The sequence below is a fragment of the Crocodylus siamensis genome, chromosome 15 (genome assembly GCF_052110815.1).
Source record: "Crocodylus siamensis isolate JL-2025a chromosome 15, ASM5211081v1, whole genome shotgun sequence".
In the NCBI taxonomy this organism is placed as follows: Eukaryota; Metazoa; Chordata; order Crocodylia; family Crocodylidae; genus Crocodylus; species Crocodylus siamensis.
The window spans coordinates 1579167-1596670 of record NC_143409.1 but is presented as its reverse complement, the minus strand read 5'-3'; the positions used below and the strand labels follow the sequence as shown (position 1 = coordinate 1596670).

General features: G+C 38.2%; 1 protein-coding gene across 5 annotated transcripts in view; it reads left to right on the top strand.

Annotated features, from left to right (window-relative positions):
* SPG11 (SPG11 vesicle trafficking associated, spatacsin) overlaps positions 1 to 17504 on the top strand; it is a 50604-nt gene that overhangs the window by 7478 nt on the left and 25622 nt on the right. For all 5 annotated transcript variants that reach the window (XM_090029350.1, XM_090029351.1, XM_090029349.1 and 2 more), the window contains exons 7-22: positions 1213 to 1358; positions 3847 to 3979; positions 4355 to 4510; positions 5323 to 5495; positions 5672 to 5848; positions 6831 to 6902; positions 7350 to 7477; positions 8277 to 8455; positions 8897 to 9110; positions 9634 to 9837; positions 11013 to 11119; positions 11994 to 12139; positions 12665 to 12826; positions 13613 to 13679; positions 14190 to 14355; positions 17075 to 17280. In XM_090029350.1, coding sequence (XP_089885476.1) covers positions 1213 to 1358; positions 3847 to 3979; positions 4355 to 4510; positions 5323 to 5495; positions 5672 to 5848; positions 6831 to 6902; positions 7350 to 7477; positions 8277 to 8455; positions 8897 to 9110; positions 9634 to 9837; positions 11013 to 11119; positions 11994 to 12139; positions 12665 to 12826; positions 13613 to 13679; positions 14190 to 14355; positions 17075 to 17280 — 2436 coding nt within the window. The remainder of the gene's footprint in view (positions 1 to 1212; positions 1359 to 3846; positions 3980 to 4354; positions 4511 to 5322; positions 5496 to 5671; positions 5849 to 6830; positions 6903 to 7349; positions 7478 to 8276; positions 8456 to 8896; positions 9111 to 9633; positions 9838 to 11012; positions 11120 to 11993; positions 12140 to 12664; positions 12827 to 13612; positions 13680 to 14189; positions 14356 to 17074; positions 17281 to 17504) is intronic.

Genomic DNA, 17504 nt, shown 5'->3' with positions numbered 1-17504 from the left:
GTTGTTCTTGAGAGAGTTTGCCCACACTTTCCTTCTAAATCATGTGTTTTAAGTAGCACTTAGTTGCCTTGCCTTTGTCAACTTCATTATTAAATTCTTTCCTTTCCTTTTTCATGTTCTTGCGACGAGGTACTTGGCAGAATTTGCAGATTTGTTGAACTTTGACAGGCCACTCCATGAGCACTTCTGCTGTGGCCTTGAACTTGTAACCTTTGGGCTGTCAACCTCTGGGCTTAGCAGCAGCATCACCCTAACCCCCATTATGAAACCTGAATCCTGTCACATTAGCTGATATTTTCACTGTAGTGTAAATACATGTTGCATTGGTAATCATTTTTTAAACATGCTCCTTAACTTTTCTTTGCTAGAGAATCTTATATGCTGGATACCTGAAGTACAGTAAACTTGAACTTAAAGCAGTTAGTATTTTGTTGTAGGGCAGTGGGCGCATCTACACATTCATTAATGTCCAGTGCCTATTGTGCATTGAATTTAGTACTTGGAAAAGGTAGCACTAAAATTCTCAGTGAGATGCCCTACTGCGCATAAGTGCGATCGTACGCTTTTTCCGTGACAGTTAATGTGCAGTAGAGAAATGCTGCTGTGCATTAGCCTAATAGCATGGCTTTTTGCCATGATGCTGTAATATGTAGTTTGTCTACTGCACATTAAGCAGCTCATAGATGCACCCAGTGTTGTTGAAAAGCCTTATATACCTTTGACTAACTAAATCCCAAGTAGTAAAACACAGGTTCCATGGATGCTTATTTCACATTTCTTCTTACTCTTCCAAGTAATGGTCTCCTTCAGTGTCATGTGAGTGTCTAACATGTTTTTTTCCATTTTGCCTTTCCTGGACATGAACACATGTAGGGGAGTATTTTAGTGGATTAGGCTTTTTCATTTGATAAAGATTTCCTTTTAGTTAATATGGGGTTTTGTCTACTAGGCATATAAATACCTCTCAGAATGTCACGTGTGCTTTCATTTTTGTTTACCGTTCTAAGTTACATAGGTCCTGTGAGAAGATATACCATCTTATAATTTTATATTTGTTGATATATGTTATATAAGCATGTACAGATGTTTTCTTCATAAGGAAAGGGGAAGCTGGCTTTATACATTTATGTAAAAAAACAGTAGAAAGTCTCTTGCTTTGTTTAAAGTTACTATTTTTTAAAAGTGTAGTGACTCTTTGGTTCTTTTGTTTAGATCATGGTCTCTCCTTGATTCTGTTTGGTTTAACTCAAGAAGAGTTTTTGAACAGACTGATAATCTATGGCAGTGCTGGAATTGTAGATTCGCTTTGTCATCTCAATGGGTGGGGAAGATGTTCAATTCCCATACATGCATTAGAGGTAAAAATAAATATTGTTCATTTATTGCAGATCAAGAAAATATTTCTGCAAAGTAGCAAAAGGAACTGGCTTTAATATTTCATTAGAAATAATGTTGTTTCCAGCACCCCAAATGCTCCCTTAGCCTAGAGTTATAGGTCAGAGTATGCGTCAGTAATTTAAGGGTAGGAAAAGAATACAAGAAACCCCCCAAATAAGGAAATGATAGCAAAAAAGCAAAACTAAATATGATGCATTTTATAAGGAATGGTCCCCCTCCCCCTTAATCAAGAGCCTGGAACAGTACATGGAAAATTACATTATTTTGAAAGCCTTTGTGCTGTTTTTTCAGTAGCCTGTTTTCTAGGGTTTTACAGATGATATTTTAAATAATATGATTAGAGCCAAGTTTTATCATCTCTGCCTTGCAAAGCCAAAACAAACTTTACAAGCCTATGCCCATCACTGACTTTGCAGTCTTTCATCAGTCCCATGGGATGCCCATGCCTGCTATGGGACAGGGAGATCTGGGTGATGGGGATCCCCTACCCTCCATAAATGCTGACCTCGTGAAGGAAAATCTTGAGAAGCTGGATACCTTCAAGTCAGCCGGCCCTGACAATCTGCACCCCAGGGTACTCAAGGAGCTGGCGAGCGTCATAGCCCAGCCCCTGGCACGGGTCTTTGAAAACTCCTGGCACTCTGGTGTAGTGCCCGAAGACTGGAAGAAGGCCAATGTGGTGCCGATCTTCAAGAAAGGGAAGAGAGTGGATCCAGCAAACTACAAGCCCATTAGCCTGACTTCTATCCTGGGGAAGATCTTAGAAAAGTTTATTAAGGAGGCCATCCTTGAGGGACTGGCCCAGGCTAACATCCTAAGGGATAGTCAGCACGGGTTTGTTGTGGGTAGGTCTTGTTTGACCAATCTCATTTCCTTCTATGATCGGGTGACCTATCACCTGGACGAGGGAGAAGAGATTGATGTCATGTATCTTGACTTCAAAAAAGCTTTTGATCTGGTATCCCACGATCACCTCTTGGCCAGAATGGCCAGTTGTGGCCTTGGGTCCACCACGATCCGCTGGCTGGGAAATTGGCTCCGTGGTCGGACCCAGAGGGTTGTAATTGATGGCAGTCACTCATCGTAGTGCCCTGTGACCAGTGGGGTCCCTCAAGGCTCTGTCCTTGGACCCATACTGTTCAACATCTTCATTAATGATGTGGACATTGGAGTCAGGAGTGGACTGGCCAAGTTCGTCGATGACACCAAACTTTGGGGCAAAGCATCCACGCCAGAAGACAGGCGGGTGATCCAGGCTGACCTGGACAAGCTCAGCAAATGGGCGGACGAGAACCTGATGGTGTTTAACACCGAAAAATGCAAGGTTCTCCACCTTGGGAGGAAAAACCTGCAGCATCCTTATAGGCTCGGCAGTGCTACGTTGAATAGCACTACAGAAGAAAGAGACTTGGGGGTCATCATTGACCAAAAGATGAACATGAGCCTGCAATGCGATGCTGCGGCTAATAAAGCGACCAAAACGCTGGCTTGCATCCATAGATGCTTCTCGAGCAAATCCCGGGACGTCGTTCTCCCCTTATACTCGGCCTTGGTGAGGCCGCAGCTGGAGTACTGCGTCCAGTTTTGGGCTCCACAATTCAAAAAGGATGTGGAGAAGCTTGAGAGAGTCCAGAGGAGAGCCACACGCATGATCAGCGGTCAGGAAAACAGATCTTACGATGATAGACTGAGAGACATGGGACTCTTTAGCCTGGAAAAGCGTAGGCTCAGGGGTGATCTGATGGCTGCCTATAAGTTTATCTGGGGGAAAGTTTGTTCACCAGAGCACCCCAAGGGATGACTAGGTCAAACGGTCACAAACTCCTGCAAGACCGTTTCAGGCTGGACATAAGGAAGAATTTCTTTCCTGTCTGAGCCCCCAAGGTCTGGAACAGTCTGCCAGCGGAGGTGGTTCAAGCACCTACACTGAACACCTTCAAGAGTAAATTGGATGCTTATCTTGCTGGGATCCTATGACCCCAGCTGACTTCCTGCCCTTTGGGCAGGGGGCTGGACTCGATGATCTCCCGAGGTCCCTTCCAGCCCTGATGTCTATGAAATCTATATGCTACCACAAAGATAAAAAAAATCAACATCTTTGTTACAGATAGTAAAACCACTTGTGACATACAGTGGGCCCAGTTTACATTTTTTGTAGAAAATAAAGAACATTGTTTAAAAGTCTTGGCAGCCATCAAAGTGTGGGGACTTCAGATTGCCCATGCTGGTTCCCTAGTCCAGAAGCGTTTCCTGGGCGTGGGATGGAAGGTTGGCTAGCTCCATGCTCTTGGCTGCAGTTCTGGTTTGAATATACAGTGTCTGCCTGAATATGTGCTATGAGTGTGTTTATTGCTATCTATAATTAGTTTATTAAAGCTAAATTGAAAGGGAAAATGTATGCCTTTTTTAGAATACATATGACTAGGGTTTTTTTATATGTTTCTTTAGGCTGGTTTGGAGAACCGTCAGCTGGACACAGTGGACTTCTTTTTAAAAAGTAAAGAGAATATTTTCAGTCTCTCTACAGCCTGCTCTGTGGATGAGCAGTCTACCAATATCACATCACAGTTTTACTTAAGAAGTAAGCATTATATTATTTTAAATTTCACTAATGCTTAATTGTCTTGATTTTGTTTGTGGATATTCATTTTTTTTCCTGTAAAACAGGACAGTTTCCAGTTTATTTAACAACCTTGTGGTTCATGTTTGAATGATGATGCTCCTTAAGCTTTTACATAATAAATGAGTGAGAGATAACTTACCCAAGATATTCGATTATTAATTTTTCGTCTGTATTCTAATACTATGCTTCTTTACACATTATTGATGTGAACGCAAAGTGGTATAATTGCATAAGTTTCTTTGACTTGGGTGACATCTTTTATGGCTTATCATTAGTTTAATTTTTGTTGTGTAATGTATTGTGCCTGTGTTTTTAATCTTATACATATTGCAGGTGTAGAAGAACTGAGGCCTGCCTTGGACTTGCTTTGCTCATCAATCAGAGAAAATGATATGGAAGCTCAGAGCAAACACTTCTCTGAGCAACTGCTGAATCTTACCCTGGCTTTCCTTAACAAGCAAATCCGAGAAGTATTTATCCACACAGAAGGTAAAATGATTAGCGTGTTTTACGGGCATTAATGCCATGCTTGGCCCTTTTGCCCTTTTTAGTAAGAACCTAAATAGTGTATCTTAATATTTAGGTATCCCAAACTCTTTACACAGACATTAGGTTTTTCCAAAACTCTGCTTCTGAAGTTTGCAGAAATTAATTTGGGCTGGAGAGTTGACTGTTGAAAATATCATATTCACTTGGATAACGCCACGCACAATTTACCTGGATACAATACACATGCTAAATAAGAGAATAACTGACCAAACTGTCTGGTCAAGGAGGTCACTGGATTAGTCATGCAGCCCACCAAAGGTTGTGGGACTTCCACGTGTTTAGGGATGCCAGCATCAGACTGTGAAGTACCAGAGATAGGAATACGAGTTGATCTGACTGAACGCTTAAGACGACTGAATTCCAAAAGAAGCCTTTATTATTTCCCTTGCCACTTACCTTCCTCTCTGAAAGACTTCCCCATTTACCCACTTGTCAGGTTATACACCATATATCACGATCTGTCTTGCCAAAGATAAGTTGTATAACTAATTGTTGGCTGACTTAGTTTAAGCTTAATGTCATTAACTAGGGCCCTGATCTTGCAAGCATATCAGTGAAGGCAGGTCTTTGTGGACTGTCAGTGATGTCAGAGGCCTAACTCATTCAGATGCAGTTGCTGGATTAAGGCCCATATTTGTTCCAGTGTGCTTTGCATTTGAGATCAAAAGATAATATGCTAAACATTGAGCAGTAAATGTGAACTTTGTAGCATTCATTTATTTTCATCAGTGATCCATTGTTTTTTTCTACAGAACTTGACAACTGCTTGCAGAAGTGCGTGGATATTTTAACCACCTACATTAATGAACTGAGAACATTTATGATCAAGTTTCCTCGAAGGCAGGCAAATAACATAAGTTGTGATTTTGATGAAGATATGCCCCAAATAGAACAGAGTCCAGCATGGGAAAAACTGACTCCTGAGGTAAAAATAAATCAAGTTTAGAACATTCTTATTAAATGTATTCAAGGGGATGATCAACATTTCTCTCTAAAGAACTGATAAAAGCTCAGGTCTTAAAGGGAACACAAGGCTGGTAAGTTGCATGGATTTGCAGTATCTTATTCTAAAAGAGATCTATATTTTTTTTTCCTTTTTAGCAAGTAATTGCTGAGGCCATTTTAAACAACTTGATACCAGAAGCTCAGACTTTTTTCCGAGTGCATCACCATCCTGCTCAGAGTCTTCAGGAGCTGATTCGAATAGGTTTGGATCTGGTTTATAGCTGTCTTCTGAAAGGCGATATTAAAGAGGCCTCAAAACTTTTAATGAATATGGTGAGTAAAGAAAGTGGATATTTTAGTGGGGGGGGTTCTTTAATTTTGTTTGGGTTTGTATTTTGAAGCTACTGTAAGAATTTCTAGAGAAGTGTAAGAAATAAGAGCTCTTGAGGGACAGATACTTTGTAAACTAGACAAATGACCTGTGAAATTTAGAGATGAATTAATACTGTTGCTGGCTAACTCACAATTGGGCTATTTGTCCTAGCATGCTGAGAGCTAGCATACATTATGCTCTTGTTTCAAAATGATCTGTCAGAAATTTTTTGACAATCATTAGCTAGTTCTCACACAATTCCTTAAATTTTATTTTATATGATGGGAGGGGACTAACATCTCTCTTTTTTTTTTCCTACTAGAAGTTTTGCATGTTCTTCTCTTGGTGCTTTACTGCTTGTTACTTCCTGATGGCGATGAATAAGGACAAAAGCTATAAAAGAATAAGAAACTGTAGCTGATAATAGTCTTTCTGCTAGCAGTTTCTCTCATTTGTCTCAAGATAGTCTGGCTAGTGACTAGAGCCCTATTTTAATCAAATTAATTTTTTCTCTAAAGTAAGATGGAGACACATAAATACATAAAAGTTAGCTAATGTCAGTTGCTGTAGCTGGTATTCGAGCAACAACATACAGGAGTGTTTCTCTGTCTTTGAAGAACTATTAGGTAGAGTTTAGATATGAAGTGTCCAGCAAACAACATTGTCGCACCACTGAATTCCACAGGTGGTGGGGACACTAACCCTTTAGTGAAAATTATAAGAAATGAGTGCCTATGATGCTTCCTTTTGGATTTGTATGGACCAGGGGATAGAATTACTGGATTTGCCTGTTCACATCATTGAAGGAAAATACAAGCGCATGTTTTCCTGCCCAAGCACGGCACCTTCTATACAAGTGCTTTGTCTTGATTGGAACAATTGTATCCATGTGCAGAATTTATATTAGCCTGTGAAGGAAATCTCTCTCTCTCTCTCTTATAGGGTTTTGATGTGAAGGAGCAGTTGCATAAGATATGTCTGCACACTATTGATAAAAATATACGGGATTTGCTGGTAAGTGAAAGAATAATTTTTTCGCTCGTCCACTAAATTATTAGCGCTTAAGAGACTCTGTGTAGAATAAATGCTGTTTCCTATCCCCGGGCTGGCCTGATACAAACACTTCTGTTTTTGCCCCATTTCCATGGAACAGCCTTAGAAATTTGCCATTGCCGTGTCTTTTCTGTCTCTTTTTTACATCTGCAGTTGAAGTGATGTTTCTTTACCCTGGTGTAGTTTTCTTCTTCACAAGTTGAAATCCTGGCCCTAGTGAAGTCAGTTTTGGAACTCTCATTGATTTGATAGGTGCCATGCTTTTTTTTCTTACATTTATTTACACCCCTGCAAGTTTTTTTCCCATAGATTATTTCTATCTCAATAGCACCCAACTCCTTTTTATGTGAGCACTAACTTGTAAAGTAGAATTGCAGTCACAGGTAACTTGTTAAATTTGCCTTCAAGGTGGGAGTACTGCAAGAAGAAAACTATTTTTCTGAAAAAGAAAAGAAAATGATAGATTTTGTTCATCAGGTTGAAAGCTTTTATTCAGGATCCTTCCAGGAAAATAGAGAGAGGCACTCTCTTTCCAGGTAATGCAGCTTCACTTTATTATTGCAAATTAACAGTATTGTTAAGCTTTTAAACATGCTAAGAACTATGAATCAGGCTTGTATTCGGCATGCTTTGCTATGCTGACAAACGTAGACTCTTGGGATTGTCCAAGTGCAATATCATGTGGGTTCGTCAGTACTGTGGAAAGTACTACATGAGATTGAAAGCTGATTGCTGCTCTCAGGAATGCAAGAATTGTGACTATAGTGTAAAATCTTTGCATACTGCGCATGGCTAAATATTTTCAACTTTATGAGGGCTTTTGCCAATGTCACAACAATAAGATAAATACATGTAAATGTAAATAAAATAGTAACAGCAATGCGTACTACCTTAAATAACTAGGGAATTGTGCTAAAATGTAAAAATGTTAAAGCCTTACGGCACATGCAGTATGGTATTTCAGCTTATTTTTGTTGGACACAATCAGTGGCAGTTAATCATCGTTACCTTACTTTTTCCCTGAAATAACGCACATTAAGAGGCTTTTAAATATCTGATTCATTATAAAATATTCCTGTTATGGTTCATGTGCCTGTTGTATCAGTTGTTACTATACTGAATACTTACTGCTATACCTAGTGGAGTTAACCAGCCTTCTTTCCCCTTTACGCTACTTTATTCAAGGCACTAGCAAAATTTTGATTGAAGATATAAAATCTAATTTCTATGGACACTTTTCAAACACAAAGTTGATTAACTCTCTTGTTAACATTACTGGTGTTATAAACTGTGGTTTAATATGAAAACATATTAATGAGTGAATATTGCTGTCAGTTTTAGGAACTGGAGAAAGGAAGAAGATCTCTCCAGTCACACAGCTGTTCTGAGCACATTTTTAAATTTTGACAAGCATCGGATTAACAACAAAGATCACAGGGTTATGTTAAACTGGGCTCAGTGGTGGGATCCACTCACTCAAGAGATGATACTTCTTCCTAAAAAATCACCAGAAGGCAAGTATTCCAACATGAGTGAACTGCACATTGAAAACTGAGGTGACTTTGCAGCCATATGTGACATGGGTGTAGATGTAACACATTACGAGTGAGGTTTACTTATTTTTTGCTGTTGCAAAGTAAAGACATGTTTATGAGTGTCAGGGCAAAAACTCCAATAAATTTTAGAGTTCATCCAACCATAAAAATATACTCAGGAGGATCAGAGGGCAAGGAAAGGGTTAAAAGGGCTTCCCAAAATAGTTTGCTATTTATAGCAAATGACATGTATTAGTGTTCTCTGCAGCCTATTACATTGCAGTACTTTCACTAGTAAAGTTTTACATAGTTATGGCACTGCCTTTAACTCAAAGAAAGTTACCTATTTACAAGGTATGTATATTAGCTACAAGTTTCAGTATTGCCTCAGCAAGTTGTCATTGTGTGTTTAAAATTCAGACTTCAAGTCCTGTGATCCTGAAGTTCTTTGGATGCACATAACAGCCCAGCATGACTGGCTTAGCATTTGCTCATGGATTGAAGAGTCACTTCCACACAACAGGCAGACCTTATGTCAACAAGCTAACTGGCCTCCTCTGACACCAGATATCATTGACCAGAACACACTATGCAGCAGCTACGTAAGGAATGAAATATTAGACAAGCTGGCGAGGTAAGTGTCCCCATGGCGTTCACACTAGGCTTACATTCCTGGAGAACCAGACTCTTGGGATATAAAAGCATAATTGTGTGAAGTTTAAGATGTACAATGCCATACAAAAAAAAGAAATATATTTATTTAGATGGTATGAATCAGCTGAAAAGTATGGGTTCAATCCCATAGTCTCTGCACACCCAGACTTCTCACTGAATGCAGTAGGAGTTTTGGGAGCACAAGAAATACACAACCAATGCACGGATCTTATGCATAAAAGATGTTTCTGTTGTCCATTTTATCTGTGCTGAGGAAATCCAGAAATATGCAATATTTCATGTCCCTCCCACAATGAATAATAACACCCCTATGTGGTGCTGTGAAAGCATTGTAAGCAAATGTATTTTGCATGTTATAGTTGCTTCTGCAATACACTATACAATATAATTAGAATTCCTGTTGTGTTCAGCCTCCACATCTGTGAAAGCTACAAGTGCTTAATAATATATGTTTGTATGTAATGTTTCTTTTTCCTTGATAGAAATGGAATTTTTGTCCCATCTGAGCAAGATGATTTTGAACTGCTCCTCCTAAGATTGACCCACACTGGAGGAATAATGCAAAATCCACACCCTGTTCCAAAATACAGTACTGCAAGTGGTTTGGACTTCCATACCTGTTTCATCCTTTACTGTTTAGAGTATAGTCTGCAATATCTGCTGTACACTTATTTAGACTATTACAGGTACAATTATTTGATATATTTGCCAGAAAAAAAGTGTTTATATTCTGATAATTTTTAAAAATGAAAGCTAGTAAAATACAATTTAGATAGCAAGTGATGAAATTTTCAAGAATAACAGTTCTTGTTATCTGACAAAAAGAACGATTTAAAGATTGTCAGAGCAGTAATGACTTCAAGAAAAATTTGGAAGGAGGTGTATTGTGCTTTGAACTGAAGCTTTGTCCCATGGCAGGTACTGTAATGCCTTGACAGTAATTAGCGTGGCCCTTGAAAGCTCAACTCTGACACTTGAGTATCTCTTGCTGTCTGATGTTGAAGCTTTCTTTGTGTTATGATTGATATGGTGACGGTTTGCATGTTCCTTAATATTTAAGGAAGAGCATTATTACTGTGACCATTTGAAACACTGCAATGATTTAAGTAATAGAATCTTAATATGGAACTAAATAGCAGTGCTATTTAGAACCTGTCCAGTTTGGGCCCAGCTATGACTAAAATTTTGACATGTTAATTAGTGAATTTGCTGCAGAATTGCATGTCAAGGTTAGTTGTGTTTTGAGAAGAGAGAAGGCTATTTGCTTTAGGATTATTCTCCCAGCCATCACTTTTGATGTAGGAAGCAAATAGTATCTTGGCAACAGATGCTGTTCTGACAGAACAAATATTTTCTAGCAGTTCTTGGAGAGAATGGTTGATGAAACAAATGAGAAGAAGACATTGAGGGTGGAAAGCAAGTTAATGTGTGGGATGAAGCAAACAGTGGGATGAGGGCAAACGTAATCAAAGATAAGTTATTGAAAATCCTTTCAACAAAAGCTGTTCAGTTTGAATGATACATTCTGACATATGAATGAAAGTTAGTCAGGTATTTACAATGGTAATGTAAATTGTAAGATTCAGGGATTGTTGCTTACACCTTTGTTTAAACAATTACAATGCTACTGTAGCTCCACTTCAGTCAGTATAGATTTAACACATTTTAAATTTTTGGGTAAGGGTGGGATAGAGAAAACTCTGCAAATCAATTCAATGAAACAAGGTTTTCATAAAAATTCAGGTTATATTAAAAGCTTCAGGTACAGAGCTCTACTTCTATGATTGGTGCTGGGTTGACAGCCCTAGAGACTGTTCAGTTTGTTATATTCACAATGCTACTATTTTTGTCTTATTTTCAGTTTAACTCCTTCGAATTGCCCTATTTTGGATAACAAGGAACTGCATGAAGCTCACCCCTGGTTTGAATTTCTAGTGCAGTGTCGAGGGGTTGCCAGTAACCCAAGAGGTAGGAGCCTGGCCTTGTTAAGTGACTGTCAAGTGGGAGGGTGTTAGCTAAACACTTGGGGGAGCTAAGATTAATTTTCTGCTCCTTGTGGGACCTTGAGCAAGTCAAGTAGCCTCTCTGCGCGAGTCCTTTATCAGTAAAATGAGGAATACAATGTTTCACAAAGGGTGTCCAGGATAAAGATATGAGGGATTCAAATGCTGCAGTGGTGAGAGTCTTGTAAGTACCTGAGAGAGATTATGTACCATTGAAAATGCTGATGAATACCTTAGTAGAAGTCTAAATAGCAACAGAACAAAGATGTGTTCACTGTGAGTTAACTTACCTGCAATCTTTTACGTTATACATTCCTTATCCAGGAATATCAACATTAATCAGTCAATATCACTAAGAAAGTTCTTGACTTATTCACGTATTTCTAAAAATCCCATCCATCTTTTATAGCACCAAGCATTTTATCAGTGTTTAACCAATTGTGAATAAATGCAAATAAACCCTTTATTCAAGGTTTATTTTTTCAAAAATGTCTCTGCTGTAGAGTTAAAAAAAAAAACTGATTTATGACACAAAGTAAAATACTAGACCTGATTTTCATAGATTTCATAGATTTCAGGGTTGGAAGGTACCCCAGCAGATCAAGTCCAACCCCCTATGTAGACTAAATTCCTGTTTGAGCACAATGAGAATTTTACATAAATTAAGAAGAGTCTATAATTCCATCTGTTGACATGTGCATAAAACTAAGAAGAAAATTGCTTGACTTAAATAAACCTTAACCTTTTTTCTTAAATATGAAATGATTTTAAAGTTATAATTTAATAATGTCATTAAATCATTGCTTTTGTTGGACAAAAACCTCACTTCTTTTTTCTAGATCCAAAGATGATTTTTCAGGCTAGTCTTGCAAATGCTCAGATCTTGATTCCTAGTAATCAAGCCAGCGTCAGCAGCATGCTGCTGGAAGGTCGTACGCTTTTAGCTCTTGCAACTACAATGTATGCACCTGGAGGTATTGATCAGGTAATGTCTATAATGGCTAACTAACCTTATGCTACTTGTCTCTGGAAATCTACTGCTATGATATGCAAAATGAAAGGGGATGTTGTCTTAACATGATTCAGACTAACAGGGAAATGCCACTGAATTGTTTCTTGATACATAGCTTGAAAATATACCTTTAGTATAATATCCTTCATTAACTGTAGCATAACTGAGGAGGGCACAAGTGAGGCAGCAGCGCCAGACACTGCATTTGTGGAGAGGGGAGGCAAAAACAAGCAGTGCCACAATGGCAGCTGATCACACTGGCACCACACAGTTGCCCCAGGAGCAAAGATGCACTACATTATGAAAAATAGACCAAATATTAGAGTATATTTAAAAATAATGGTTTATAATATCTGTTTAAAAAATGTTATGGTTTAGAAGTAAATAACAAAATACAGTAGCCATGGGAATTGGCTCTCAAATCTTATTTTAAATTGTGTCTGTGTGCAAGTACTTTTATTTGTGAAATAATCTGTTTCTTTTCCTTTTTCAATATAGGTTCTTCAGAATGAAGATGCTGAAAAGCCTCTGAAGAAGGTGGATCCACAACTCTTAAAAATGGCACTGGCTCCTTACCCCAAACTTAGGGCTGCTCTCTTTCCCCAGTACACTTCTCATGGAATTCTTCCATCAGATATCTCACTCTATCATCTTGTTCAGGTACATGTAATGCATTGCAAACAAAGCTGCATGATACAGTAGAAATCAGAATGTGAGTGAAGTTCTATTTTGATCTGTGGACAGTTTGAATGTGTTTTTCTGACTTAGTTTAAGACTAATTAAACTTAAATTTTCTATCTGTTTTGTATTTTGTAGCTTATTTTTTAAATGTTTCATAGAGAAGATGAAGCAGGTTCATTTTTTGGGGGTGGAAAAACTACTACCTTTAGCATCTTTTAGGCTGGCCTGATTACACAACAAAATACACAATAGTGTTCTATCATTTATTACTTCATGGGAGCTTGGGTTTCGGACTGACAGGGCTTTAAGGCATTAAGCCCAATACAAGTTTTCTTCTTAAAAAAGAAATGGCGTGTAAGGTTAGACTCCTGAAGTCTTTGTTTAAACACTTAACTAGGTTGCCTTTGTTGCATATTCAGGGCTTACACTGGATGGTGAAATGGCCCATTGATAGTTTGAACCACTGTGTTCTAGAAAATCATTAGTCCCAGTAAAGCTGCAATTTAGCATAGTACTTGTGTACTCACCTTTCCATTTATTTCAGAGAGACTTAATTTTATGCTTAAAAGTACAATCACGCTGGTCCTGCATGAATTAAGAATAGGTACTTTCTAAAAACAACTGTCAGGGGTATTGACACTGTAGCCTCTTCAACAGCTTTACTCTCACCTGTTATAACTCCTTAAAAACATCTTAAAATTTTTTTTTAAACAACAACAAACACTTTAAACTGTTTCTGAGTGTTATTTGTATCTACTTTTTCAGTCATTAGCACCATTTGATCCCACCAAGCTCTTTGGCTGGCAGTCAACAAATACTCTTGCCATTGCAGGTATGTAATGTTGCAATTTAAAATGGTTTTTTTAGGCTGTTTTGTATGAGGTAGTTTGTAGTGGGAATGCCCAATAGATCACTTAGTCCAATAAGCATTTCTTTTTGGAACGTTTCTTATGTTTAAAGGTTGTATTTTAAAGGAACATCATGGTGGTCTAGCTATAACAGCACTTTTTTGAAAGAGAAAGTTGGGAGCACATGAATATAACTGAAGTGCTTTTCTCTTCTAAAAACATCTTTAAAAGCAATCCTCTTTGAAATGTACTGATAACTGAGCAATATATTCCAAATTCTCACAGAAGGAAGATAAGAGACTATGAGGTTGGGTGACCTACTAAAATAGTGTCTCTAGTTGTACTGAAAGTCCAGTCATACTGGGAACCTCTATAGTTTAAAGCAGAGCTAACTTGATGCTTGATTTCCTCTTCAGTAGAAGTTGTTGAGTAGCAGAAATGCACCTTCCTTTTTGAAACTAAGTTTATATGCAGTTGTAATGCTTTGTTTCTAGACACCTCATGTGACTTTCCTCATTTCTCATCTCCTGAACTGGTAAACAAGTATGCTATAATGGAACGACTAGACTTTTCCTACTACTTGCACCATGGACGGCCATCGTTTGCTTTTGGCACTTTTTTAGTACAGCAGCTAGCAAAGAGCAAATCCCCAAAGCAGTTGTAAGTATTGAAATATAGGTAATAATGTGGCATATCCCCATACTAGAACACAGTTTAAGATGAGACACGGGACTGTCATTCTGTAAATAGTTCCAGCTTTCAAAATTTAAATTCTCATTTATTGTATTGTATTTAAAAACAAATGTGTGTTCATCAAAAAAATAAAAAGGAAGGTAAAGAATAGTGAAAATGAAAAATACAGATAAAATAGTTGGCTTGTCGAGTTAAGACCAATGAAGTTCATTTTTTAAATAGCTTTATGTACACAAGGCTAGAATGTAGAATTGGGTGTCTTTGTTTTTGTAGATAGTTGGGTCTGTGGTTGATAACATTAAGATTTGCTGTTTAACTAGTATGTTAGGTCTGGGTTTGTAAACCAAGGGTACACGGTATCCTCATGCATCTGCCAAAGTCAATTCGAGGGGGAGTACTCTGAGGATTTACGATTGCAGGACTAAGCTCTAACTTGAAAACCAGTTATAGATAAAAAGGAGAGAGCTGTTTTCCCCCTTTTTTCTTTCCCTGTGAACTGTAATTTCCCTGTTTTAACTACAGAAAAGAGAGGATATAATTAATTGAAGTCTGCCATCTGCAAAAAGAGTTAACAGTAATTGCAGTTATTAAATCTGCCTCTGCTTTCTTTAAAAAAAAACAAAAAACCTCTTCCTGCTTTTAATGTGGTTTTTTTGCCCTGTTACTCTGTGAAGGATTCACATGAGCAAATGGTAAAAGTTTCCATTAAGGGAAATGATAGAAAATGACTATCAGAAGACAGCTTCTAAACATGAGCTAGAGAAACACATTTTTATTTCCTGATCATTTTGGTTTGGTTGTCTATTTTTTTTTCTTAGAAATGAGGTTTCATATCAACTAGAAGCACGTGTTGACTGTATCCCTTTAAATTTGAATTATGCTTTGATGATATATAGGTGTTAATTTCTTCAGCCACCTTATATGATCCAAGGTTCTAGCTGCTTTTTTTCCTAGTATTTTACCTGGAAGAGTTACATTAGCAGGCGAACTTTAAAGGAAAAGGAGCATTTTTTCCCTATATAGAAAATGTAACAATATACAGGGGTTCAGGACATTTCCGAGGAAAAAAATCCTACCTGAGTGTAGTAGGAATATAAGGCTTTTCATTCTCAGCCTTCACTGTGACTTTTTATTTATGTAAATCAAGGTGAAGTTCCCACTGTGATCGGTTTTAATTTCCACTGGGCTATGAAACTATGAGATTAGAAGGAGTTCCAGAAAAGTGATGCTTAAGTCTTACAAGTTTCTAGGTTATTTGTATTTTGCACAGGATTTTCTGTTCACTGTTGGCAAGTAGTGCAGTCCCTCCATTTGGTAGAGTACAGTGTCAAAGCAATTATGATAGTACCATTTACCTGGGCCTGGGTTTTAGTGCAGAATGCTAATAGAAGGGGATTTGCTTAGCGACTATTTTCTTATAGTCTTCAAGTATCCTATGTACCCATGACCACTACAATTAAAATATAGATGCATTGTGAGTAGAGAGAGATGAAACAATTGTACCAGTTTAAAGGAGGAGGGGGAAGAAGGATTAACTGTGCTTCAGGCTGATGTGTTGTAACTGCTCCATACATCTCTTCTGTCCTACAGATGGAAGCTAAACTGTAGTAATTTACCCCTGAATGAAACCAGAGATACACATTTATTGTAGTTTAGTTTCTGCGTAGAGGATAGAGTGGACACATGAAAGAGTTGTAGAGGTTCAGCTTGATGTATGGTGACATGCAATTAAGCCACCCTGCCTTTTGAATTGGTGTAATTGTTCTGTCTGTTGGTACCCTGTATATAACAACTTTTGTGTCTGAAATGAGCTGTAGTTCAAACTTCCAGCATGTTGGAAGACCATTCTTGATAATTACTTCTGTGTACAAGCACAGTGAGAATGTCCTCCATCTTCAAGCCTATGGAGGTCTTTCTCGTGTGCCGAAGGAGAGAGCCAGGCTGCTGTTCTGCCTCTTGCCCTCAGAGGTGTTCTCCCACCCCAGTTCCTTGTCAGCGTGGATCCATTTGAACTGCACGGACAGAACTGCTCTTCCAGCAGTAGCTCCTAGAACCCTCCCTCCAACATGGAGGGACCCGGTGGGCCTTGGATTATAAAGCAGGGCAGCCTTAGGGTGGATGACACAGCTAACATTTAAAGGAACAGTCAACTGAAGTCGTGCCAGAAACAAATTTCTTTAACTAAACAAGTGAGAGTTCTTCCATGTTAATAATCTAAAACTCTTATTTGCCAGTTGCTATTTATGTCTTTTTTGTCTCTCTTGCACTTTTATCCATCTTGGACACTGTAAACCTGTGGCCTTTGTTTCAGGTTCCTCATAATGCAGGGTTTTGATTGTAAACTTTGCAAAATAATTTTTAATGTGTTTACATTAGACCTTATTTAACAAATACTATGAAATTTGCATTGCTCATTAGTTTTATAAAAGTTTTATTTAAATAAATTGCAAATTTCAAGTAAAATTTAATATTTTGATGTAGGACATTTATTTTCCTACCTGGGTTCAGTTTTGTCCTAAAATGGTGACTCCCAACTGGTAAATGTTTTCTGACACTACCAAAATCAGAAGTTCCACTGGTGATATTTTTACAGAATGATAAATGCTAACATGCAATGTGAATTTTTGTGCCTGAAATTTCAGTTAAAAACTGCATTGCAATGACTCTGACTTTTCCTTTGTTTCAGGATTCAGCAAGCAGGAAGTGAAGCCTATGCTTTAGCCCTTTCTTTCTTTTATGTACCATCCATAGGGGCAGCCTGTGTCTGCTTTCTAGAATTACTTGGGCTTGATAGCCTAAAACTCCGAGTTGATATTAAAGCTGCAAACCTAATTTTGAGCTTCAAGAGTAAAAATGAAGAGTCTCAGCACAGCACAATAAGAGAATCCTTGGGTAAAGTTTCTTTGTCCACCTTTTAAAACTGAGTGGTATAAATAGGTATTAGGGAATGGCAGAGGGAATTGTTCCCGGACTGAGTAATCTCTAAAATGAGTAGGGATAGCATATTTCCTTTGAGAAGTTAACAGCTTTGCCATTCTTAGGTGCCCTGTTCTCACTACTCTGCGAGGGAGGTCTGACTCAGGAATATGGGTGGCTGTGTGTCAGAAGAGCAGCCA